The sequence below is a fragment of the Papio anubis genome, chromosome 4, assembly GCF_008728515.1.
Source record: "Papio anubis isolate 15944 chromosome 4, Panubis1.0, whole genome shotgun sequence".
NCBI lineage: Eukaryota > Metazoa > Chordata > Mammalia > Primates > Cercopithecidae > Papio > Papio anubis.
The window spans coordinates 125,861,518-125,888,495 of NC_044979.1; the positions used below are offsets into that span (position 1 = coordinate 125,861,518).

General features: G+C 46.4%; 2 protein-coding genes and 1 long non-coding RNA gene across 3 annotated transcripts in view; all 3 read left to right on the forward strand.

Moving 5' to 3' along the window:
• LOC116274537 overlaps window positions 1-10,170 on the forward strand; it is a 120,600-nt gene extending 110,430 nt beyond the window's left edge. Inside the window, exons 6-9 of the long non-coding RNA XR_004183282.1 lie at window positions 277-387; window positions 1,583-1,714; window positions 6,710-6,782; window positions 9,471-10,170. This is a non-coding gene — a long non-coding RNA (uncharacterized LOC116274537). The remainder of the gene's footprint in view (window positions 1-276; window positions 388-1,582; window positions 1,715-6,709; window positions 6,783-9,470) is intronic.
• An 848-nt stretch (window positions 10,171-11,018) lies between these two features.
• On the forward strand, window positions 11,019-13,008 carry NUPR2 (nuclear protein 2, transcriptional regulator). The gene is made up of 2 exons (XM_003895953.5): window positions 11,019-11,724; window positions 12,795-13,008. Exon 1 carries the CDS (start codon window positions 11,287-11,289, stop codon window positions 11,716-11,718), a length of 432 nt encoding a protein of 143 aa, XP_003896002.3. The 5' UTR covers window positions 11,019-11,286; the 3' UTR covers window positions 11,719-11,724; window positions 12,795-13,008.
• Window positions 13,009-21,085: 8,077 nt separating this feature from the next.
• On the forward strand, window positions 21,086-26,076 carry CHCHD2 (coiled-coil-helix-coiled-coil-helix domain containing 2). Its single transcript, XM_003895952.3, has 4 exons — window positions 21,086-21,337; window positions 22,927-23,176; window positions 24,660-24,804; window positions 25,793-26,076. Exons 1-4 carry the CDS (start codon window positions 21,288-21,290, stop codon window positions 25,801-25,803), a joined length of 456 nt encoding a protein of 151 aa, XP_003896001.2. The 5' UTR covers window positions 21,086-21,287; the 3' UTR covers window positions 25,804-26,076.
• The last annotated feature ends 902 nt before the right edge of the window (window positions 26,077-26,978 follow it).

A 26,978-nucleotide genomic window follows, 5' to 3' on the forward strand; every position in this document is an offset into this window, starting at 1 on the left:
AAAGGGAGATTTATAATGATGATTCAAATGAAGCAAACTAAAAAGTAGTGAAGCAAGACAGAGGAAAAAGCAGTATTCACTTGAGCACATCCCAAAAGAATAACATTTCAAATGTAACTAGAAAAAAGTATGCTGAAGTTCACAGTACAGAAATAATTATTAATACTCAAAATAGCTTTAAACCTCCACTCAACTTTTGAATGTTGGGAATTGACCCGGAGGTGGCTGTAACTCTAAGATGGTTCCTTTAGTAATGACCATTTTTTCTTTTTCAAGATGATGATTATTCCCCACCTTCTAAGAGACCAAAGACCAATGAGACACCACAGCCACCAGTCCCGTAACCTGCCAATGCTGGGCAACGGAAAGTGAAGGAGTTCAACTCTGGTAAGTTCTCAGTGAAATCCACGACCTTTTCCTTCGTCTTCTGGACTGTCAATGTGACTGATGAAAGTTACAGCATGCTCTGGAGGGGAAAATGCTTTAAAATGTATTACTACATTGTAATCTTATCTTTGTAAAGCCAGGAGCATTTTGAAAGTCCCATTACAGACATTGTTTAAATATAGTTTGTATTTACCAAAGCATAGGACATTGTATCATCTCATAGTAATTAGTTAGTTGGCTCAAAATTAGTGCTAATGACTATATTCTATTTTAAGCCTTTTGAGAAAAAACTTTAAACAAAGACAGTCAGTCACCTAAAGTTATTCAATAATTTCTCTTAGCTTTAAAACCTTCTTTATTTCAGAACTATTTCACCTCTTGGTTTTTGTTTTTGCTATGTGTCACTGCCTGCCAGCTGCTAATCTCTTAACTCCCAGTGGATCATGTGTCCTGTGAAGGGACTGAACGAGATATTAGTGGCAAATTATGTTGATGATTTGTATTTTGATCATTAAGCTTGTATACATTTTGAAAATGGTATTTTAATATTTTACTGTGTCACAGTCACAATGATTGGATATCTGTTGAATTTATATGTACATTAAGTTGTTATATGTTTATATTCTTTAGCATTCTAACTTGCAACCGTATATCTGTTAAGTGGTTTTTTTTTGTTTTTTGTTTTTTTGTTTTTTCTTGTTGTTCAAGATCAGACTCTGATTCATTGAGCCATCTGTTTGATGCCAAGTTAAGTGGCCCAGGCTCTGTGTAGGGGGTGAGGTTGAAGCAGGAAAAAGGGTAATGAGGGGCAAGGGTGCCAAGAATAGGTTGGAATACCTGGGGGTTCTCTGAGGCTCCCCAAGTTTCCCTGGCCCTGGCCAGCTGTGTTGCTGGCCTGGGCATCTGATGAGCCTGCAAGGGTGACTCCCGAGAGGTGGGTGGTCCAGGGGCTAGGGCAGGAACTTTGGAGTCATGCTGTTGGCTTTGAATCTAGATTCCTACACTTGGTAGCTGTGACCTCTCCATGCCTCAGTGACCTGGAGAACTGAACTCTGTCTGAGCCAGGTTCCATCCAGGCACTGCGGATCTATCCCGAGGGAAACTGCCTCAGGTTGCTCACTGTTCACTGCCAGCCTTATGCAATAGATCATTAAGTCTCACGGGCTTTCCCAAGCAGATCCTTGTCTCCTTCAAGGCTCTCATAATCCAGTGGAGGAGGCAAAACTCATCTACCTCTGTCCCTCTGGGCGCACCTCATGCCAGGTGCATCTGTGGACACGGGCCGTGCTCCTGGGCTTCCAAAGTTGGAGAATGTCGCCAGGCTCAGGTGGGTACATCAGAGCAGCTGCTGCCCTCCGACACAGTAACAAAAAATACTCTTGGCCTGCCGGGCGCAGTGGCTCATGCCTGTAATCCCAGCACTTTGGGAAGCCAAGGCAGGCAGATCACCTGAGGTCAGGAGTTCGAAACCAGCCTGACCAACATAGGAAACCCTCTCTCCAGTAAAAATACAAAAATTAGCTAGGTGTGGTGTCAGGCGCCTGTGATCCCAGCTATTCAGGAGGCTGAGGCAGAAGAATTGCTTGAATCAGGGAGGCAAAGCTTGCAGTGAGCCGAGATCATGTCACTGCCCTCCAGCCTGGGCGACAGAGTGAGACTCTGTCTCAAAAAAAACAAAAAACATGGCCGGGCGCGGTGGCTCAAGCCTGTAATCCCAGCACTTTGGGAGGCCGAGACGGGAGGATCACGAGGTCAGGAGATCAAGACCATCCTGGCTAACACGGTGAAACCCCGTCTCTACTAAAAAATACAAAAAACTAGCCGGGCGAGGTGGCAGCGCCTGTAGTCCCAGCTACTCGGGAGGCTGAGGCAGGAGAATGGCGTAAACTCGGGCGACGGAGCTTGCAGTGAGCTGAGATCAGGCCACTGCACTCCAGCTTGGGCGACAGAGCGAGACTCCGTCTCAAAAAAAAAAAAACAAAAAAACAAAAAACAAACAAACAAACAAAAAAAACACTCTGGGCCTGGAGCCCTGGTCTGGGGCATTGGGTGAGGCTCTTGCACTTCTCTGAGCCTATTTCCCCATATGGAAAGTGCACTGATTCTATCTCCCTGTGGGCACTGACGGCTCAGTGTTAGTTTGAGAGCCAGCATCTGGGGTTTGGTCTGTAATTCCCCTTTAGCCCCAGAGCTGGGGGGAGCCAGGGACTTTGTCAGGATTAACCTAGGTGTCATTCTAGCTTCCTGCCCCTGGCTTGGGCTCAGCATCTGAAGTAGTCTGGGCAGCAGGTGGTCCTGGTGGGGGTTGGGGCTTTTCCCCAGACCGAGGTCACACCCAGAGCCAGAAATCTTGGTGCCTGCTCTGGGCTAAGAATGCTCCTGGCCCCCAGGGTGCAGGTAACTGCCCACCTTACCTGGTTTCTGCCTTCCAGGGCCAATCTTCAGACTTCGGGACTTCTCAGCCCACCCCACCTCCCTCTCTGGCCAGCCTTGAGCCCTTGTGGGTCCAGCACATTTTCCAGGCTGTCTCCTGGTTGTCCTTCTGCCTCAAGGCCTGGCTCATGCTGCTCCCCCTCCCACTCACCAAGACCCGCAAGCACCACTCCACACCCAGCTCAGCCCCATCCCCTCAGATAGTCCTTTCTCTTTCCTCAGGTGGCCAGGTGCATATCTTGGTGTGAGGACCTTCACTGCACCTGGGAATGCCTACTGGTCACCTCGGTGACAGAGACCAAGGCATTTACTCATTTACTTGATATGACTGCCCTGGTTCACTGTCTACATGGCCAGGGAAGGGAGTCAGTAATAGGCTTTTCACTTGCTGCAAGGACCAGTTCTCCTGGCCCCACGGTCTAGGGATGGAGGACACTACAGGAGACGTACCCCTCCCTTCCCAGCTGAGGACTGTGGGTCATCTCACAGGGTGATTTCACAGTCCCCACATGCCCCACCCCCTCAGCTCTCCAAATACCAAGCAGCACAGCCTGCCTAGGGGACAGTGGGCTCAGGAGTGCCCAGATAGTCCCCAGAGTGCCCTTGGCAGGCCCCTCACCTAGCTGCCCCCACAGCTCTGTAGCAAGAGTTCTAAACTTTTTTGAGTGTGGAGCCTGCTGAGAGTAAGAGCTGTGGACCGTTTTCCCAGAAACGCATGTGCACGCTCTCAAAACAAAACCTTACATTGTTTCAGGGGTCTCAACCTTCCTAAGGGCCCAGTCATTGTACCCCTGGACCTGAGGGTGAGAAACCTTGCCTCAGTTCTTCCCCAGTTGATCAACCCAGGAGTAAAGGGAGGAGAGGCCGGAAAGCAGAACCCATGGGAAGAGACCCCTCCTGGAGTTGGAGGCCCACTCCCTCCTGGCCTGCCTCTCCTCTGTCCAGAACTGCTCCCTGCTCTGCCCCACTCCTGGGGCCATGGCTATAGGGGTCTGCGTTCTGATACAGGCCCCAGCGGCAACCCTGGGCACAAAGTGGGCAGACTCGCCTGGAGGGGATCAGAGTAACATGGCAGGAAGTGAGGGGGAAAGCCACCCTGGAACCGCGCCTCTCTGCCCCCTGACGTCACTGGGTGCACTCCTCCCTCCGCTCACTCAGGCAGTGGCATGAGTTCCATGGGAGTGATGTCCTGCTGCCTCTGCTGCCTCTTTCTAGTCTTGGGGCTACCATAATACTTTCCCTTCCCCAGCCCTGCCAACCTGGTGGGACATTGGGCTTCCCTCTCACAGGGTCCTGGGGACAGGCCCGTCCTGTATCATACCCACAGGGAGACTGTTTTTCTCTCCAGGGCCTGGGGAGCAGCCAGGTTCCATAAGTGAAACGCAGATCTGAACCATACCAAGCTGGGGTTGGGGTCCACACTCTCCTCTACTGAGAAGGAGCTAGGGATTCCAGCTAGGTGAGAGGGAGAGTGGGCAGAGCCAGACCAGACCAGGACTGATCCCCTGGAAAAAGCCTGCCATCAAAGGTATTGGTGAGTGCTGGGTGCGGTGGCTCACTCCTGTAATCCCAGCAGTTTGGGAGGCTGAGACAGGTGGATCACTTGAGGTGAGGAGTTCGAGTCCAGACTGGGCGACATCACAAAACCCCATCTCCTCTAGGCATGCTACACTCCTGTAATCCCAGCTACGCGGGAGGCTGAGGCAAGAGAATCGCTTGAACTGGGGAGGCAGAGGTTGAAGTGAGCTGAGATCTTGCCACTGCACTCCATTCTGAGAGACAGAGTGAGAGTGAAACTGTGTAAAGAAAATGGCCTTGCCAGAGGGGCCGGCCCAGCAGTGCCTTCCCTTGGGTTTCTCCTGGGTAGGCCTCTGCATGAGGAGATGCTTCTTTCTGCCTGTTCACGGCCCACAGCAAAGGAAAGTCTGCTTCTAGGGGTTGGGTGGAAGACAGCTGACAGAACTGGAAACCTTCCGATCGGTTGTTTTTTGCTTTTTTTTTTATTTTTTTTAAAAAAAAAAAGACAGATTCTCGCTCTGTCACCCAGGCTAGAGTGCAGTGGTGCAATCTCGGCTCACTGCAACCTTCACCCCCCTGAGTTCAAGCAATTCCCATGTCTCAGCCTCCTGAGCAGCTGAGATTACAGGCATGTGCCACCATGCCCGGCTAATTTTTGTATTCTTTGCAGAGGCAGGGTTTCACCATGTTGGCCAGGCTGGTCTCAAACTCCTGACCTCAAGTCATCTGCCCACCTTGGCCTCAGAAAGTGCTGGGATTACAGGCATGAGCCACCACTCCCCGCCCCTTCAGGTGGGTTTTGAGGCTTCACTACAATACTAGTTTCTAGTTGCTGCTGCAACAAATTACCACAACTTAGTTGCTTAAAACAACACAGATGTATTCCCTTAGAGTTCTGAAGGTCAGAATTCTAGTCAGTCCCACTGAGTCAAGGTGGGAGCAGGTTTGGTGCCTTACAAGGCTCTCCGGGAGAATCCATTTCCTGGCCCTGGGGGCGCCTTCACTCCTCAGCTTTTGCTGCCCTTTTTGAATGACTCGTGTTTCCTGCTTCCATCACTACACCTCCCACCCTCTCCATCACCTGCTTTTCTCTTATAAGGATCCTGGTGAGTACATCAACCCTGCAGGGACAAGCTGGGATAATCCTCCCGGCCAAAGATTCTTAACTCCATTATATCTGCAAAGCTCCTTTTGCCATATAAGGTCATGTTCACCGATTCCTGGGATTGGGATATGGACATTTTGGGGGGTCACGATCAGCCTACTACAGCTAGGCTTCAAAACTATTACACCCTCCTGGTGTTTCAGTGATTGGGATTGGGAGAAAAAGTGTTGGGGTTGGGATTTTTTTGCTTTTGCTTTGGGGACCCTCTTTTTTTCTTTGAGACGGAGTCTCGCTCTGTCGCCAGACTGGAGTGTGGTGGCGCGATCTTGGCTCACTGTAACCTCCGCCTCCAGGGTTCACGCCATTCTCCTGCCTCAGCCTCCTGAGTAGCTGGGACTACAACTGTGTGCCACCACGCCTGGCTAATTTTTTGTATAAATTTTTAGTAGAGACGGGGTTTCACCAGGTTGACCAGGATGGTCTAGATATTTTGACCTCGTGATCCACCCGCCTCCGCCTCTCATAGTCCCAGGCATGAGCCACCACACTCAGCCAGGGTCCCTCTTAAACTTGTATTTTTAAGGTCTGGATCACTCTTAACCTTTTTTTTTCCCCTTTCTTTCTTTTTTGAGATGGAGTCTTACTCTGTCGCCCAGGCTGGCAGTGGGGTGCAGTCTCGGCTCACTGCAATGTTCGCCTCCTGGGTTCAAGTGATTCTCCTGCCTCAGACTCCTGAGTAGCTGGGACTACAGGCACCTGCCACCACGCCCGGCTCAGTTTTGTATTTTTGGTAGAGATGGGGGCGGGGGTGGGGTTGGAGGAGGGGGGTTTCTGCTCTGTTGCCCTGAGCCCAAAGCAATCTGCCCACCTTTGCTCCCAAAATGCTAGGATTACAGGCCTGCACCACCATACCCGACCACTGTAAAGTCTTATTTCCACACAGCTAAGACATGTTTTAGGAAGTTTGCTAACAGACCCCTGGAGACCTCCTCATTGTGGCCTCCCTGTTGTCGTGTTTAATTTGATTCATCTTCTCTGCCCTTCTGCTTTTCAGAAATTAAAAGGCTTTTAGAGATACTAAACTTTAAAACTTCTCTTACAGTCTCCTATTAAACTAATTCTAAGAACCACCAAAAAAGGGAAAAAATTTTTCAAAAGCAGTAAAATGATATGGATTGTTAGGATGTAAAATATAGGAAATAAGTCATTATATGTTAGTGCTGCTCTGACATAGGGAAGTATTATTGAGAGTCAACTTTTGCTCAGTTTTCAGAGAAATGGAATAATCATATCGCTGATCTTCGTAAACAAGTTGAAGAATTGTCTGAAAGAAAACGTGGTATGTCTAAACTGGAAAAGTCCTGTAATCCTTTGTTCATGAGCATTTACACAGTGGAGTTACTGTTCGTTATGGGGGTACCGTGGACAAGACCAGGGCTGCTGGTGAATCATGCCATCCTTACACGTCTCTCCTTGTAAGGTGCTTTGTAGTGTCTGTCTAAATATTAGAAACATTCTTTCTTTCTAGATTACTGCAAAGCTAAGGAAAAGTTGTATTTCTTTAATTATCATTATCATTTCTTTTAAACTTTCAGCATGGATATTGGGGATTTACTTACATATTTATTGCAAAGCCCTGGATCTTAGGGATTTAATAGAATTTTTTTATACTGTTTCTCTTAATCTGCTTTGTTAAATTTGGTATTCACCAAGATACCCCTATTGTCTCTACTTTTATCTTTTTTTTTTTTTTTGAGACAGAGTCTCGCACCGTTGCCCAGGCTGCAGTGCAATGGTGCGATCTCAGCTCACTGCAACTTCTGCCTCCCGGGATCAACCCATTCTCCTGCCTCAGCCTCCTGAGTAGCTGGGATTACAGGTGCCTGCCACCACGCCTAGCTAATTTTTTTTGTAGTTTTTAGTAGAGACAGGGTTTCACTATGTTGGCCAGGCTGGTCTCGAACTCCTGACCTCATGATACACCCACCTTGGCCTCCCAAAGTGCTGGGATTACAAGTGTGAGCCACCATGCCCGGCCTCTACTTTTATCTTGATGTATCACCAAACTGATGTTAGATTTCAAATTCTTCTTTGCCTTATGCTATTCTATCCTGAACCCACCTTTATATGACGATGAAAGAAATTAGCAATATGTTATTATCTATCTGTTGGTATATATCAAATGCTCACCTAAAAATAGCAATAGCCAGTGAAAAACATCATGTGCTTTGGTGTTTTTATTTGGAAGACTATTTACTTTGCAATCTAGCAAGCTATAATATTGTATGATATGCAGAATTTTAACTGAATTCCTTTAAATGAACATTTAAACATGATAAACCATATTGATGGTATTTATGTTAATATACTTGAACATTTTTTCTTCATTATGAGTAATATAACATATCCCTCGAAAATCTAGAATTAGAGTAAATTTGCTAATGAATTCAATAACATTTCCATAATATTTTTAGTTATGTGCTTAAGGTTCTGTTAGTGTTTCTCCCACGTTTTAATAGCTTATGCTTGGCCGGGCGCGGTGGCTCAAGCCTGTAATCCCAGCACTTTGGGAGGCCGAGACGGGCGGATCACGAGGTCAGGAGATCGAGACCATGCTGGCTAACACGGTGAAACCCCGTCTCTACTAAAAAATACAAAAAATTAGCCGGGCGAGGTGGCGGGCGCCTGTGGTCCCAGCTACTCAGGAGGCTGAGGCGGGAGAATGGCGTGAACCCAGGAGGCGGAGCTTGCAGTGAGCTGAGATCCGGCCACTGCACTCCAGTCTGGGCGACAGAGCGAGACTCCGTCTCAAAAAAAAAAAATAAATAAATAAATAAATAATAGCTTATGCCTTTTTTGCCTTTGTTTTTTTATTGGTTCATTTTATTTTATTTATTTATTTATTTATTTTTTTTTTTTTATTGAGACGGAGCCTCACTGTGTCGCCCAGGCTGGAGTGCAGTGGCCGGATCTCAGCTCACTGCAAGCTCCGCCTCCCGGGTTCACGCCATTCTCCTGCCTCAGCCTCCCGAGTAGCTGGGACTACAGGCGCCCGCCGCCTCGCCCGGCTAGTTTTTTTTTGTATTTTTTAGTAGAGACGGGGTTTCACCGTGTTAGCCAGGATGGTCTCGATCTCCTGACCTCGTGATCCGCCCGTCTCGGCCTCCCAAAGTGCTGGGATTACAGGCTTGAGCCACCGCGCCCCGCCTATTGGTTCATTTTAAAGCAAAAACCTCACAACATGTGCTCCCTAGAAGCACTGTAACCTAATGGTAAGATCATAGGCTCTGGGGACACAGGCTGGCCACATGTCTTCTCCTGTCAGAGCCTTAGTATCCTCTTGTAGTCACAAGAACTGAAGATCTATCCTGAAGATTTGATAAAATCTATCCTGAAGATTTGATAAGATAGTAAAGTAGTAAAGAAGATAGTAAAAGTGCTTCGCATAATATCGGGCATATAAATACATAATAAATGCTTCCTGACCTCAGGTGATCCTCCCACCTTGGCCTCCCAAAGTGCTGGGATTACAGGCGTGAGCCACCATGCCCAACCAAGAAATTCTTATGTAAAAAGAGGCTGGGCTCAGTGCCTCACAACTATAATCCTAGCACTTTGGGAGGTCAGGGCGGGTGGATCACTTGAGATCAGAAGTTTGAGACCAGCATGGGCAACATGATGAAACCCCATCTCTACTAAAAAAAAAAAAAAAAAAATTATCCAGGTGTGGTGGTGGGCGCCTATAATCCCAGCTTCTCAGGAGGCTGAGGCAGGAGAATCACTTGAACCTAAGAGGCGGGCATTGCAGTGAGCCAAGATCATGCCACTGTACTCCAGCCTGGGCGACAACAGCAAGACTCCATCTCAAAAAAAAATAGACTCCATCTCAAACAAAAACAAAACACAAATGTGGTATTGCAATTAAAACAATTACTATGTTAAAGACAGTTTCATAGAAAATAAAAGACCACTCAGATACACTAAGCTGTCTTTTTAGATGGATATAATTATTATTCTTATTTAACAGCTAAAGAAACAGGCTCAGAGAATGTTATTTGATTGGACCGTGTTGCATCTCTGGACAGTGCAGCTGAGATCAGACTTCGTGTGTAACTCCACTAGCCTACCAAGGTGCCTCTCATAAAAGTACGAAATGTAAATTTGGCCTAATATACGAAGTTGCCACGGCAGCACTGGGTCAGTTCTACATACACTACTTCTATGTTCATCAAGGGAAACCTTACAGGAAAGTGAAAATGTTTCTAGAAGGTGATTGGACACCAGCACATTTGCTTGTTGCCTTTGGGCTCTTCTTCTAAGGCCAACAGTGACCTGAAATTATTGACTGACTATTCCAGTCAACTGGAGAAAATGGTACCAAGGTCGCCAACATCAGACAAATTCACTTAAGGACCTATCTATGTACTTTGAAAGACAAAACTGCTTGTGAAGGATACTGTATTTCAGCAAAACAGAATCATATTAACAACTAATAACACTGTAAAATGCTGATGTGTTGAATGCTACTTTAGAAAAACATGTTCAAATCTAGGAAAAAATTTCCAACAGAAAACTACGTATCAGTTATCTAGCTAGCTATCTAGAGACATGGTCTCATTCTATTGCTCGGGATGGAGAGCAGTGGGATGATCATAGCTCACTGCAGCCTTGAGTTCCTGGCCTCAAGTGATCCTCCTGCCTCAGCCTCCTAAGTAGCTGGGGCCACAGGTGGACACAGGTACACCTGCCTTTTTTTGTCTGTCTGTTTTGTAGAGACAAGGTTTCACTACATTGCCCAGGCTGGTCTCAAACTCTGGAGTCTCGCTCTGTCGCCCAGGCTGGGATGCAGTGGCGCAACCTCAGCTCACTGCAACCTCTACCTCCCTGGTGTAAGCAATTCTCCCATCTCAGCTTCCTGAGTAGCTGGGATTACAGGCATGTGCCACCACACACAGCTAATTTTTGCATTTTTTGTAGAGACCAGGTTTCACCACATGGGCCAGGATGGTCTCGAACTCCTGACCTCAGGTGATCCACCGGCCTTGGCCTCCCAAAGTACCGGGATTACAGGCGTGAGCCACCACACTTTCTTATGTTATTAAATAGCCTAACCCAGGAAGGGTGTGGTGGCTCACAGCTATAATCCCAACAACTCTAAAGGCCAAGGTGAGAAGATCGCTTGAACCCAGGAGTTCGAAACCAGCCTGGGCAACATAGCGAGACCCGTCTCTACAAAAAAATACAAAAATTAGGCCAGGCGTGCACCACTTCCGGCTAATTTTTGTATCATTTGTAGGGACGGGGTTTCGTCATGTTGCCCAGGCCGGTCTCGAACTCCTAAGCCCAAGCCATCCATCCTCCCGCCTCGGCCTCTGACAATGCTGGGATTACAGGGCCCAGCCAGCCTCATGTTTTCTTTAAGCAGTCCCTCTCTGTTGCACACTTGGATAGTTTTCTTTTTTATTTTTTTAGACAGAATTTACCTCGGTCTCGCAGAGTGCAGTGCTGTGGTGGGATCATAGCTCACTGAAGCCTTGAACCTTGGGGTTCAAGCAGCTGTGGGGCTGAGGTGGGACTTCAGAGATGGGGTCGCCCCGTGTTGCCCAGGCTGCTCTTGATCGCCTGGCCTGAAGGGATCCTCCCGCCTCTGCCGCGCATGAACATAGTTTCCTATTTTTGACCAACATAAACCCTGTGCTGAGTTGGAGTTTGTCAACTGCCCTTCTCCAGCAACCTACAGGACCTGACAGGGATGTCCGGGTTACCGGGCTCCACTCCAAGGAAAAGACAGCCCTGCTCTAGGCACTGTACCACCACTGTGACGTCCTCGAAGGTCTGCCTCTATGACGCCGCCGAAGGCACCCCCGCTTCACAAGCGGAGCCCATCGGAACTCGAGGCGGGGCTGCTGGGTCTTCCAGGAGCGCCCAGACACGGGCGCGTGGCCACGGGTGGCCACAGGTGGCCACAGGCGCTGGGCAGGATGGCAGCGGCCGCAGAGCGGGCCCTTCCACGTCTGCAGGCTCTGGCCCGGCAGCCACCACCCATAAGCAATGAGGAGGAGCTTTATGACTGCCTGGACTACTACTACCTGCGCGACTTCCCTGCCTCAGGGGCCGGGCGCAGCAAGGGCCGCACTCGGCGCGAGCAGGCGCTGCGCACCAACCGGCCTGCACCTGGCGGACACGAGCGCAAGGTCCTGCAGAAGCTCCTCAATGGCCAGCGCAAGCGCCGCCAGCGCCAGCTGCAGACCTGGCTGCGCACTCGCCCTACCTAAGCCTGGGTAAGGGCGCCCAACACCTCCCCCAACCAGAGCCCGGGGACCCTGGTAGCGTCCCCCCATCGCGCGACGCTACTCGCCCTAGGCAGAATCGGCTGCCTCTGAGGGAGCTGCATTAGGGAACTGCACCCGCCAGCTTGGCCTCTGACGGCCGTTGCAATAGCATTAAAGCCTTTGGAACTTCGGAGGTGGATAGAAGGGGCTAGGAAATGAAGACAACATCTTTTTAAAAATATAAGCGATTGATAGCTGGGTGCGGTGGCTCACGCCTGTAATCCCAACACTTTGGGAGGTCGAGGCGGGCGGATCACGAGGTTAGGGGATCGAGACCATCCTGGCCAACATGATGAAACCCCATCTCTACTAAAATATGTATTTAAAAAGCCAGGCATTGTGGCGCGCGCCTGTAGTCCCAGCGACTTGGGATGTTGAGGCACGGGAATCGCTTGAACCCGGGAGGTGGAGGTTGCGGTTAGCCGAGATTGCGCCACTGCACTCCAGCTGCGCGACAGAAAGAGACTCCGTCCAAAAAAAAAATAAAAAAAAAAAATAAATAAATATATATATATATATATATATATGCGATCGAGCCCGGGAGGTTGAGGTTTCAGTGAGCCAAGATTGCGCCACTGCTTTCCAGCCTGGGTGACAGAGGGAGACCCTGTCTTCTCTAAAAAAAAATATGCAAGTAAGAGCTTTTCTTCCGGTGCTCATGCTCAGACTGAAGAAAGTAACTGGGCTGGGCCCAGTGGCTCAGGCCTGTAATACCAGCACTTTGGGAGTCCCAGGCCGGCGGATCGCTTTAGCTCAGGAGTTCCAGACTGGCCTGGTCAACATGGTGAAACCACGTTGCTACAGAAATACAAAAAATTATCTGGGCGTGGTGGTGCGTGCTTGTAGTCCCCTACTTGCATGGCTGAGGCGGCAGGATTGCTTGAATCCAGGCGGTTGAGGCTGCAGTGAGCCATGATCGCCCCACTTCACTCCAGTCTGGGTGACAAAGTGAAACCCTGTGTCAAAATAAGAAAAACAAAAAAAGTAACTGATCGGTGTTTTTGTCTGATTTCCTACAGGATACCGAAGGACCTGTTCAAAGTATTTTCTGTAACTCCAACTGTAACTTGTTTCTGAGGAGGAGAGAATCCATGTTTGGTCAACAGAACTTTTCCCTGTCACTTAAGTTTACTGCTTCCATATCTTTTCCTTACTTGATTGTTAATTAAGTAGTGTCCAAGTGGATTAGCCTTTTGAGGGTTTATTAATTAAAAGAGAGCAGCAAGAATGGCATTTTAACTCTCCTGGTTTTTTTTCAGTTACTATGGTAACTCTTTTCAAGTCCACAAATGATTTGTTCTTATCTGTAAAGAAAAGGTCACAAAGATAAGCAGAGAGAGACCAAAGATAGGAATATGTGTAAGATTTCTACCTAAATGTAGTTTAGGAGTACACTAAGTAGTTCACTCCTGTAATCTCAGCACTTTGGGAGGCCGAGGCAGCCAGATCGCCTGAGGTCAGGCGTTCAAGACCAACCTGGCAAACATGGCAAAACCCCATCTCTACTAAAAATACAAAAATTAGCCGGACGTGGTGGTGGGTGCCTGTATCCCAGCTACTCGGGGGCCTGAGTCAGGAGAATTGTTTGAACCTGGGAGGCCAAGGTTGCAGCGAGCCAAGATCATGCCACTGTGCTACAGCCTGGGCGACAGAGCAAGACTACATCTCAAAAAAAAAAAAAAAGATTTCTACCTAAAAATGTCATAGACTACTCTGAAGGTTAATATTTGCATATTATAATGTATATTGCATGGTGTGCCAATCTCAAATAATCAAAAGGGTCAGAATCTAAAGGGACTTTATTCATGCACAGAGTTTTAGGAGGGCCACCTGGGAAGCACAGATACAGAAGAGTGGAAGTCAGTGGTCCGAGGCTTAGAAGTTTGGGATCACTTACAAAGTTTAGAGAAGCTTAGCCGAATTAAAGCATCTCTCCGTTTAAGGATTAATACATAGTTAATCTGATTAGTCCACGGGGTCTTTCTTTCACTCTGTCACCCAGGCTGGAGTGCAGGGGCACCACAGCAGCTCACTACAGCCTCAACCTCTCAGGCTCAAGCCATCCTCCCACCTCAGCATCCCTAGTAGCTGGGACTACAGGCACGCACCAACACACCCAATTAATTTTTGTATTTTTTGTAGAGACGGGGTTTTGCCACGTTGCCTAGGCCGGTCTCAAACTCCTGGGCTTAAGAGATCCACTTACCTCAGCCTCTCAAAGTGCTGGGATTACAGGCATGAGTGACTGCACCCAGATGAGGTGGTCTTTTTTCCAGGAAAGGTGTGTTTAACCTTTCACACTGAATATGTAAGTCATGGGGTCTTTTGTGCCATCTGGTGTGAGTTAGGTACAGAACAATAAAGGAGGCAGTTAATCTCTAACAAAGATGAGTGATTGGAAGGCGAGGAGGTCTAGTCTCTGCTCTCTCATAGTCATTTACAGTATGAAAATAAGGAAAGAATAAATTATAATTTAAGAACCAGAAGTTACAAACATGCTATGCGACTCAATCAGGGTGTAACTTCCCCCTTGGTGTGATAAATTTATATGGGGTCCTGAAACTTTTTTTTATAGTTGCTAGGTTCTCCACACTATTGATCCCACAACAATTCTTCGAGGTAGATGCTGCTATCCACATTTTTTTTTTTTTTTTTTTTTTTTGAGACAGTGTCTTGCTCTGTCGTCCAAGCTGGAGTGCAATGGCATGATCTTGGCTCACTGCAACCTCTGCTTCCTGGTTTCAAGCAATTCTCCAGACTCAGCCTCCCAAGTGGCTGGGATTACAGGTGCCCACAACCATGCCTGGCTAAGTTTTGTATTTTTCATAAAGACCAGGTTTCACCTTGTTGGCCAGGGTGGTCTCAAACTCCTGACCTCAGATGATCTACCCACCTCAGCCTCCCAAAGTGCTGGGATTACAGGCATGAACTACTGTGCCCAGCCCACATTTTAGAAAAGAGATTCTAAGGCACAGAGAGTTCAAGTACCTTTCCAAAGATGACACAGCTAATTAGATAGCAGACCAGGTAGCCTGACCCCACGACTTTTGCCCTTGGCCTCTATACTACTTTGTTGAGCACAGCAGTAAATATTTCATATATAGTTTTATCCAGAATTGTCCTGTTGGTTGTGGTAAATCATGTTTTGTTCTTCTGAGACAGGGGCAAGCTCTGTTACCCAGGCTTCTGGTGTGCAGTGGCACAAGCACCAGCCTCAACCTCTTGGGCCCAGACAATCCATTTCCGCCTCCCAAAGCACTGGGATTACAGGAATGAGCCATCATGCCTGGCCTCACACTAAACTTTTACAGGCAATTCACTTCCTTCAAACTATCGATAAGGAAATGATTCTGTTCTGTTTTGTGTTTACGTGTTTTTTGTTTGTTCGTTTGTTTGTAGAGACAGGGTCTTGCTCTGTTGCCCAGGCTGGAGTGTGGTGGTGCAATCATGGCTCACTTCAGCCTCGACCTCCCAGGCTCAAGCAATCCTTCCGCCTCAGCATGCCAAGTAGTTGGGACTACAAGTGCATGCTACCATGCTTGGCTAACTTTTGCATTTTTTGTAGAGACAGGTTTTCACCATGTTGCCCAGGCTGGTCTTAAACTCCTGGGCTCTGCCATCCTCCACCCTCAGCCTCCCAAAGTGCTGGGATTACAGGCATGAGCCACTGTGCCTGGCTGATGCTGTTCTTTTCAACTGCATTTGTTGGTTTTTTATGTTTGGGTTTTTCTTTGTTTTTTTTTTTTGTTGGTTTTTTTTTTTTGAGATGGGGTCTCACTCTGTCTCCCAGGCTGGAGTGCAGTAGTGCAATCTCTGCTCACAGCAGGCTGGTCTCAAACTCCTGACCTCAGATGATTTTCCCGCCTCTATACCCCAAAGTGCTGGGATTACAAGTGTGATCAACTGCACCTGGTGATTTTGCTCATTTAGATACTAGAACTTTTTAATTTAAAAAAATGAGCTGGAGTGCAGTGGCATGATCTCGGCTCACTGCAACCTCTGCCTACCGGGTTCAAGTGATTCTCCTGCCTCAGCCTCTCAAGTAGCTGGGACTACAGGCACGTGCCACCACACCCAGGTAATTTTTGTATTTTTAGTAGAGATGGGGTTTCACCATGTTGGCCAGTATAATCTTGATCTCTTGAACTTGTGATATGCCCGCCTCGGCCTCCCAAAGTGCTAGGATTACAGGCATGAGCCACCGCCCCTGGCCAAAAACACATTTTTTTTTAGACAGTCTCACTCTGTCCTGCAGGCTAGAGTACAGTTGCACAGTCACAGCTCACTGCAACCTCAACTTCCTGGATTCAAGTGATTCTCCCATCATAGTCTCCCAAGTATCTGAGACCACAGGTACACGCCACCATACCCAGCTAATTTTTTTGTATTTTGTAGAGGAGGGTTTTTGCCATGTTGCCCAGGCTGGTCTCAAACTCCTGGGCTCAAGTGATCTTCCAGACTCAGCCTCCCAAAGTGCTGGGATTACAGGCATGAGACACTGTGCCTGGCCTTTTTAATTAAATTTAAATTATAAATGTGGTCACTGTAGGAAATATGTGTATTACTTATCTACTGCTATGTAACAAACTACTCTAAACCTAGTGACTTAAAATAAATACTTAGGGCCGGGCCCAGTGGCTCATGCCTGTAATCCCAACACTTTGGGAAGCTGAGGTGGGCAGATCACTTGAGTCCAGGAGTTCAAGACCAGGCGGGGCAACAGCGTGAGACTCCATCTCTACAGAAAATGCAAAAATTAGCCAGGTGTGGTGGTGCACACCTGTGGTCCCAGCTACTCAGGAGGCTGAGTCAGGAGAATCACTTAACCCCAGGAGGCAGAGGTTGCAGTGAGCCAAGATCACACCACCGTACTCCAGCCTGGGTGACAGAGTGAGACTCTGTCTCAAAAATAAACAAATGTAAAAAAAGACTTAGGATCTCCATTTCTGTGGGTCAGAAATTATGGAGTGGCATAGCTGGGTCATTTGGTCTCAGGGTGTCTCATGACATTGCAGTCAAGCTGTCTACTGAGACTGCAGTCACCTAAAGCCTGTTTCCAAGGTGGCTCACTTATGTGACTGCTGACCTGAGGGCTCAGTTTCTGTCACATGAGCCTCTCTACAGGCTGCTTAGCTGTCATGGTGTGACAGCTGGCTTTCCCAAGTGAGTAATCAAACAGTGAACAAGGAGGAAGCCACAGTACCTTTTATGATGTAGTTTGCAAAGTTGCAAACCATCACTTTTGCTTTTACTATCTGTCAGAAGGGAATTAGGCAACCCAGCCCACACTCAAGGGGACAGGGACTGGGCTCCACCTTTTGAAGAGAGTATCAAATAATTTGTGGACATATTTTAAACTACCATGCTATGCTTAATTATTGCAAGTATGGTCACTGTAGAAAAACTGGAAAATAGGGACAAGCAAAAAAAAAAAAAATCACTTATAATTCCATGACTCAATGGATAACATTATTAGTTGGGTATATATAATTCCAATATTCAAAATATATATTTACTTTCTCAAAATATAAATACACTGTGTACTATCATGTAATCTGCTCTTTCACGCAATGTATGTATTGTAAAAATTCCTTTCATGTCAAATATTCTTTCCTAATTTTTTTTTTTTTTTTCTTGAGACGGAGTTTCCTTCTTGTCGCCCAGGCTGGAGTGCAATGGTGCAATCTCAGCTTACTGCAACCTCTACCTCCTGGGTTCAAGCAATTCACCTGCCTTAGCCTCCCAAGTAGCTGGGATTACAAGCATGAGCCACCACACCCAGCTATTTTTTTGTATTTTTAGTAGAGATGGGGTTTCACCGTGTTGGCCAGGCTAGTCTCAAACTCCTGACCTCAAGTGATCTGCCCACCTTGGCTCCCCAAAGGGCTGGGATTACAGATTTGAGCCACTGTGCCCAGCCCCTCATAACATTTTTTCATGGCTGCATACATTTCATCATATGTATATATCGTAACTTATTTAACGAATTCTATTATAGGACACTTAGGTTGTTTACAAGTTTTCCCTGTTTTATACATTTTGTTAAATGAACATCCCTACAACACATTTATTGGTACAATCATGACAGTTTCTTAAATTGCTAGAAGTAAAATTTCTGGAACACAGTTTGCATAATTTTAAAACTTCAAATGCCTGTTACCTAATTTGAGCAGAAGGTTTACTACAATATTCAAGAGTCCATTCAGCCAATGTCATATCTATGATAACACCTGCAAAAGTTCAAATATTGGTAACTATAAGTAAATTTGTTGAGAGTGACTGAAATCACCATGGAATGAGAAGTTGCTATAGAAATTTTACTAAAGAGTGAACTGGCCAGGCGCAGTGGCTCACACTTGTAATTCTAGCACTTTGGGAGGCCGCGGCAGGTGGATCACTTGAGGTCAGGAGTTTGAGACCAGCCTAACCAACATGGTGAAACCCCATCTCTACTAAAAATACAAAATTAGTCGGGTATGCTGGTGCACACCTGTAATCCCAGCTACTTGGGAGGCTGAGGCAGGAGAATTGCTTGAACCTGTGAGGCAGAGGTTGTAGCAAGCCAAGATCGCACCTGGGCAACAAGAGCAAAACTCCGTCTCAAAAAAACAGAGTGAACTTCACACATCTGTCTCAGCAAACTATAAATGATATGTAGCAGAATTCTGGTATTTTCAATTCTGAGTTTTTCGTTGTTTTAATTAACTTTTTCTTAATTTGTTTTTTGGATAGAATACATTAACTGCTTCAAAATCCAAAAGCTACTGAATGCCCCTACCCCCACCACAGACAACCAGTCCCACTGCCTAAAGGCAACCAGTGTTATCAACTTCAGATATTTTATGCATATACAATATGATCTTTTTGTTTGTTTTACACAAATAATAGCACACTGTACTCAATTCTGTCCCTTGCTTTTTTATCACTTGTAGTTTATTTTGGAAATCATTTCATATTAATATACAGAGAAGATTCCTCATTCTTTTTTTATAGTTGCCTATTATGTGAATATGCCTTTTTTTTTTTTTTGAGATGGAGTCTCACTCTGTCGCCCAGGCTGGAGTGCAGTGGTGCAATCTTGGCTCACTGCAACCTCTGCCTCCCAGGATCATGCCATTTTCCTGCCTCATAGCCTCCCAAGTAGCTGGGCCTACAGGCACGTGCCCCCGCGCCCGGCTAATTTTTGTATTTTTACTAGAGACAGGTTTCACCATGTTAGCCAGGATGGTCTCGATCGATTGACCTCGTGATCCGCCTGCCTCGGCCTCCCAAAGAGCTAGGATTACAGGCATGAGCCACCGCACCCGGCCTGCCATTATTTTTTTAACCAATTTTCTATTGGCAGGAATTTGGGTTTTCTCCAATCCCTTACCAACACAAAATAACCTTGTATGAACATCTAATATTCTTTCAATTTAGGAATGAATGACTTAGCCACGTTTGAGTAAGATGGTGTCTGTTCTGGTCTGGATTCCTTTCTGTCTTGAATTGTCCAAAGTTCTCCTCACTCTAAACTCTTCTTGTGCCAGGATGTATCCTATGTAAGACTCATTTTCTTCATCTCTGCTTATGAATTATCTAAAAGCAAGTAAAAAGTCATATTATTTGTAAAGCATTCATTCCTTTAAGAAGTTATGTAATAATAAAGCTTTGTTTTTTACAAAAGGTTTTTGTATTATTCGCCCTTTTTTTGTTCGAACGATCTTTTAATTTTTTTTATTTCAATAGTTTTGGGGGAACAGGTGGTGTTTGGTTACATAGAAAAGTTATTTAGTGGTGATTCTGAGGTTTTGATACACCCATCACCCGAGCAGTGTACACCGTACTGAACAGTGTAGTCTTTTATCCCTTATCCCCCTAGCACATCCCTCCATATCCCCAGAGCCCATTATATCATTCTTTTGCCTTTGCATCCTCATAGCTTAGCTCCCACATTATTCACCCTTTAGTTTCAAGTACATTCTGCCGTTGCTGGGACATGGGAAGGCTGTTTTAAAACTCCACTTCCTCTGGTGGAAGGGAGAAATTTCTGATTGACATCAAGCAGAAATGGGGGTTCCATCTCTGCTTCCTCTCCTCAATAAACCTCACTGCCAACTGCAAGGGACTTTCTCATGAGCCCATTATGAAATGCCACTAGTCAAATTTCCCCTTACTTTAGCGATGCTTAATGTAACTGTTGAAAGCATTTCAGGCTGGGCCTGGTGGCTCATGCCTGTAATCCTAGCACTTGGAGGCCGAGGTGGGTGGATCACCTGAGATCAAGAGCTCGAGACCAGCCTGACCAACATGGTGAAACCCCGTTTCCACTAAAATAAAAAATTAGCCAGGGGTGTTGACGTGCGCCTATAATTCCAACTACTCCGAAGGCTGAGGCAGAATCGCTTGAATCCGGGAGGCGGAGGCTGCAGTGAGTCGAGAACGCGCCACTGCACTCCAGCCTGGGAGACAGAGCGAGACTACATTTCAAAAACAAAAAAAAGAAAAAAAGCATTTCACACCAAGTATCACTAAAGCACAGATCCTTGGGGCCTTTGCAATTGCTGTTCTCTCTTCCTGTAACGTTCTTATCCTTCATAAACACATGGCTTGCTTCCCCCAACCTCTTCAAGGACTGGGTTCAAATGACCCCCGCCTTGCATAACCTCTTAATTCCCAGTCTCCTTCCTCGCTTTTCATGTCACCACCACCTGATTTACATAGGTGTTTGTGTCTTCCCTCCGTGAAACTTAACTTCGTGAAGGTAGAATCTTACCTGATTTGGTGAAGTATCTCCAGAACCTAGCTAGCCACTCAGTAAATTTTTGTTGAATTTACCAGTGTATGGTTACTATCCCAATTCTGGACGCAAATTCTGTAATACATACGAAAAGGAACTGAAAATAAATAGTAATACATAAATGTAAAACATTATTGCTGCCTGAATTTAACTTTTGCTGACTGGATCCACAGACAAGAAATACCAAATAGAACTAACTCAACTCTCGATTCTTGGCGAAAACGATTTCTTTCATTCAGTTCATACTACGCGTCCACACTGTGCCTCCAAAAATATTTGCCCTTATAACTGAATGCTCACAAAACTAAGCAATCGGCCCAAGGTCCCCTGGCAATCCAGCCAGAGATGTGAGGCACTCTTAAGGTTGGATTTAATACAAATGTTTGAAGGAAGCAGCGATGGTTCAGCTGCGCTAGGAAGCAAAATGCTAAGCGCTCTGATGCGAGGACCGGAGGACAAGGTTTGCGGACCAACCACAGGAACTTCCAGGTTTTAAAGATCTTGGCGCCACGTTCATGACGTCCGTCGCGAAGGACGAGGCGTCCCCGTGACGTCCTCCTCTTCCAGTGACCTTCAGGCTGCGGAGACGTCGGAGAACGGAAGTCCTCTGCCTGTGTGCTGGTTGGCTGCGCATTAAGGCCAGCTCCGCCTCCCGTCTTCCGGTCTTCTCAGAAGTCGCTTAGCTCTTCGCGGGCTGTTAGAGGTCCCGAGGCCGAGCCGTCGAGTACCTAGGATGCCGCGTGGAAGCCGAAGCCGCACCTCCCGCATGGCCCCTCCGGCCAGGTGAGACCATCGCGGGGTTTGAGACCAAAGCGTGGCCGTCAGGACCCTACTGGGGCAATGACGCAGAGGGAGGCCACGGGCGGGGGCGAACCAAGGCCGGCTGCGGCGTGGGCTCGCCTCGGCCAGGCGGGGGTAGATGGAGCGTAAAACGTGTGTTAGGGGAGTGTGGGGAGGGAATTCACTTACAGAAAAAGCTTCCTATCCAAACAACGGGAAAGGCATAACGTTATGGCCAGGTGCTAGGAAGGCATAACCTTTGACCTAGCCTGATTTGGGGGAAAAGAACACCCAAGGAAATGATCCGGAAATGGTCAGAGGGAGCGTGATACATATGGAGATTTTTAAATACATGCAGGACATAATTAGTCTTTTGTTATTTAAGAAGGGGGTCTCAAAATTGTTGAAAGCATCTGAACGTTGAACAGATGAGGAATAGTTGAAGTTGCTTTTGGTATAATAGTTCAGACGAGTCACTTTCGCCAGTCTTGTTTTCTAATGTGTAAAATGAAGGAATTGGACTAGATTATTTCCCCAGTTGACCATCTTTAGGTCTTAATTAGAATATTTATTTATATTTTGAGTCAGAGGCTAACTCTAACTCAGGCTGTAGTGAGTGACGTAATCATGGCTAACTGCAGCCTTGACTTCCTGGGCTCAAGCTATTCTCTCACCTCAGCCTCCAGAGTAGCTGGAACTACAGGCGTGCGCCACCTGTGCACCACACCTGGCGACTTTATTCTATTTTATATTTTAGTAGAGACAGGGTCTCATTATGTGGCTCTGGCTGGTCTCAAAGTCCTGGCCTCAAATGATCCTTTCGCCTCCACTTCCCTAATCACTGGGATTACAGACAAGAGCCACCACTCCCCAGCCTGTTTTTAGTTACTCGATCCCTCAATAAAATGTAAACTCCATGAATGGAGAGATTTTTGTCTGTTGTTCACAGTTTTATTACCAGCGCCTTGTAGTTAACCTAATACTTGAATGAATGAATTCTGTAAGAATCTTTCTAACTTTTAATAGTCTATATTTCTTATGACATATTGGATATGTCTTTAAAGATACTGTGGGCTATGTGAATACATGGAAATGGTTGCAAAAAAGCAGGAAAAACTAGTTTGTCCTAGGCTATTACTGTTACAAGAAAAGATTAAAGTGGCCGGGGGTGGTGGCTCACGCCTGTAATCCCAACACTTCCGGAGGCCCAGGCAGGTGGATCACTTGAGTTCAGGAGTTTGAGACCAGCCTGGCTAACATGGTAAAACTCCATCTCTACTAAAAATACAAAAAATTAGCCGGACGTGGTGGCGGGTGCCTGTATCCCAGCTACTTGGAAGGCTGAGGCAAGAGAATCGCTTGAGTCTGGGAGGCAGAGGTTGCAATGAGCTGAGATTGAGCCATTGCACTCCAGCCTGGGAAACAAGAGCGAAGCTCTGTCTCCAAAAAAAAAAAAAAATTGAAGCGATAAAATGATGTAAATAATTTGAAATGAAAATCTTGAGGTCCATTTTAATATGTAAGTTAAGTTGACAATTTCCAAAACTGGTTGGAATTGGGAATTTGATATGTTTTGTTATTTTCTTTCATAGCCGGGCACCTCAGATGAGAGCTGCACCCAGGCCGGCACCTGTCGCTCAGCCACCAGCAGCGGCACCCCCATCTGCAGTTGGTTCTTCTGCTGCTGCACCCCGGCAGCCAGGTCTGATGGCCCAGATGGCAACCACTGCAGCTGGCGTGGCTGTGGGCTCTGCTGTGGGACACACACTGGGTCATGCCATTACTGGGGGCTTCAGTGGAGGAAGTAATGCTGAGCCTGCGAGTCCTGACATCACTTACCAGGTGGGAATTTAGGCAGCATTTCCCTTCCATGGGTGGATTTTATGAGAAAACCCAGATGTTTGTAAGTTCCTTATGTGTAGGACTTGTCTTTGATTTTAGAACCCACTGTGCTGTTAATAGACAATGGGTTTTAAAGCCACATTTGGTCGTTGAGTTATTGCCTTAGGCCAGCACCAACAAGTACTGTACGAATTGTACTACTTCCCAAGGAGTAGACTTGTAACAGTCCACTTGACTCACTGTAAAAACAACCACTTTTCCCTTTGAATATTTCATCCCAGAGACACTTCTTACTAACCCTGTCTTGATCTTAGTTAACGAATCAAAAATCTTGCGTAGTTCTGTGCTCTTTTACCTGATATTTGCCATTACCCATCTTTCTGATGTGTATGGGTTTTCTAGTCTAATGAGCATAGGTGTATATGCTCTTGTATTTCTGGTGTGCTTGAAACTGCTCCATCCATTTTTCTATAATACTGCCATTTTTCCTCCCTGAAGCTTCACAAGATAACAATTCTTGTTTATTTGCATCTTTATGAATCTTTCTAGTTATAACTGGAATTTTGTTAAAGCTGTTGGCTCTCTGCTTTTAAATATTTTCACTTTTGACTGAGCACAGAGACTTATGCCTATAATCCCAGCACATTGGGAGGCTGAAGTGAGGGGATTGCTTGCCAGAAGTTTGAGACCAGGTTAGGCAACATAGCGCGACCCTATCTTTACTAAAAATATTTATTTAATTTTTTCTTTTTTGGAGGTGGAGTCGTGCTCTGTCACCCAGGCTCCACCTCCCGGGTTCAAGCGATTCTGCTGCCTCAGCCTCCCGAGTAGCTGGATTACATTTTTGTATTTTTAGTTGAGACGGGGTTTCACCATATGGGCCAGGCTGGTCTCGAACTCGTGTGACCTCAAGTGATTCACCCTCCTCGGCCTCGCCTCCCAAAGTGTTGGAATTACAGGTGTGAGCCACCACGTTCGGCCTAAAATATTTTTTAAGTAAATGAAGATTTAAATGTTTTCACTTTCCGGCCGGGCGCGGTGGCTCAAGCCTGTAATCCCAGCACTTTGGGAGGCCAAGACGGGCGGATCATGAGGTCACAAGATCAAGACCATCCTGGCTAACACGGTGAAACCCCGTCTCTACTAAAAAATACAAAAAACTAGCCGGGCGAGGTGGCAGGCGCCTGTAGTCCCAGCTACTTGGGAGGCTGAGGCAGGAGAATGGCGTGAACCCGGGAGGCGGAGCTTGCAGTGAGCTGAGATCCCGCCACTGCACTCCAGCCTGGGCGACAGAGCGAGACTCCATCTCAAAAAAAATAAAAAAATAAATGTTTTCACTTTCCATGTTAATAGATGGAAACTTTAATTTGCATCTGGTGCTAGTTCCATTTTCCGTTAACCTCAAAGAGGATGGATACTCTTTATTGTCTAGGCGTACGTATGATTTTCTTTCTCAGCAATGTTGAATGTTTTGCCTTCACAGGAGCCACAGGGAACCCAGCTGGCACAGCAGCAGCAGCCTTGCTTCTATGAGATCAAACAGTTTCTGGAGTGTGCCCAGAACCAGGGTGACATCAAGCTCTGTGAGGGTTTCAGTGAGGTGCTGAAACAGTGCCGACTTGCAAACGGTAGGTGATTTGTCCAATTTACATCTGCTTAATTCACAGTGGAATTCCTGGATCCTGTAAAACTTAGGGGAATCTATGTTTAATAAATTAATAAATTAGACAAGACTTTGTTGAAATTTCTCTAGAATTAACTCCTAACAACTGGGCCAGAGGTTTCTAGTAATTTTTGTTAGTCATTTTCTGAGTTTTCTTCTTCCTTTAGAAGGTATAGGCCAGGCGCAGTGGCTCACACTTGTAATCCCAGCACTTTGGGAAGCCAAGACGGGTGGATCACCTGATGTCGGGAGTTTGAGACTAGCCTCGCCAACATGGCAAAACCCTGTCTGTACTAAATATACAAAAATTAGCTGGGTGTGGTGGCAGGCACCTGTAATCCCAGCTACTCAGGAGGCTGAGGCAGGAGAATCCCTTAAACCCAGGAGGCAGAGGTTGCAGTGAGCCAAGATCCCGCCACTGCACTCCAGCCTGGGCAATAGTACGAGACTCCGTCTCAAATTTAAAAGAAAAAAAAAAAGAAGGTATAAATCAGTATGCCAGATCTTACTGTGATTACTGGATGTGAGTGACTTCCTATCTTTAAGGCCGTGGATATAAAATTAGATTCTGTTGTCACCAGAATCCGGGAATAGACGAAAAGACTGATACCTGGTATCTGTACCTCATTGAGTGAAAGGAGTTAATTAAGTTCCTCGGGGGAACTCTTGAGATTGAGGGTGTGTTGTTAGTCGTAGGATGCCTTCAGTAGCTTACAAACAAAACCATAAACTTGGTGGAAACTCTGGAAGGTCAAGGTGGGAGGATTGCTTGAGTCTAGGAGTTCGAGACCAGCCTAGGCAACATAGCAAGACATCATCTCTATTTTTTATCCAAAAAAAAAAAAAAGGCCATAGCCTTGACCTTTTGTCGCTGCTTTCATAATTTGGAAGTCTTCTGTTTTGTTGAGTATATGAAGCCAGCACTCTTCTAACTTAATCTTTTCTGTTTGCAGGATTGGCCTAATCAAGAAGTTCAACCTGGAGAGATGGAAAATCAGCTCTCATACCTTAAGTTAATTTAGTGTAAAAATAGAATTGATAGTGAAGGTATAAAGTGTAACCATCAGTTAAACCTCTCCTGTCATTCCTAGCTTCCTTGCTTCAGAACTGAAATGGAAGGGGGTGTGTTCCTACTCTGTAGAATTTGGGACTGGGCAAAATGTGTTACCTCCTTAAACTAGCTGTTACGATTTTATTCTTTGTGAGTTAATTAGAATAAAGTCATTTTCTTCCAAGATGTGGTTCATTTAGTCTATTGTCTCTGGTTATGAAATTAGCATCCTCAGCCAGGTGCGGTGGCTCACACCTGTAATTCTAGCACTTTGGGAGGCCAAGATGGGGGATCATGAGGTCAGGAGATCGAGACCATCCTGGCTAACACGGTGAAACCCCGTCCCTACTAAAAATACAAGAAATTAACCAGGCATGGTGGCAGGCACCTGTAGTCCCAGCTACTCTGGAGGCTGAGGCAGGAGAATAGCGTGAACCCAAGAGGTGGAGCTTGCAGTGAGCCAAGATCGCGCCACTGCACTCCAGCCTGGGCAATAGAGCGAGACTCCGTCTCAAAAAAAAAAAGAAATTAGCATCCTCCCCGATCTGACAGCTCCCTGAGGGGTTATATAAGGAGTAACTCACTCACAAACGTGTCCTCAATTCAAAGGTTCCAGGTGCTGTGGGTCTGGAATTAAGTAAGCTGAGCAGTAGTAGGAAACTGCTTAAAATACTGTTTTAAGCCAGGCGTGCTGGCAGATGCCTGTAATCCCAGCTATTTGGGAGGCTGAGGCTGGAGAATCGCTTGAACTCGGGAGGCGGAGGTTGCAGTGAACCGAGACCATGCCACTGCACTCCAGCCTGTGTGACAGAGCAAGACTGTCTCAAGAAAAAAAAATTACATTGTTTTAATCAGGTGAATGATAAAGGAAACAGGACTAGGTCTATTTGGGGTTGGTTCCCTGTGGCCAGGTCAGCACTGCATGTCGCTATTCCTCTACTGTTTCCAAGCAAGCTTGTGCAACCCACCTTTTGTTCTGTTTTCTTTTGCTTTAGGCTTTTAGCAGCCTGGAGTCATGGTTCTTAGTTTCTGTCTCTAGTGATAAGTGGAAAAGAGGGATGAGGAAGGGACTTTACTGGCCCTAACCA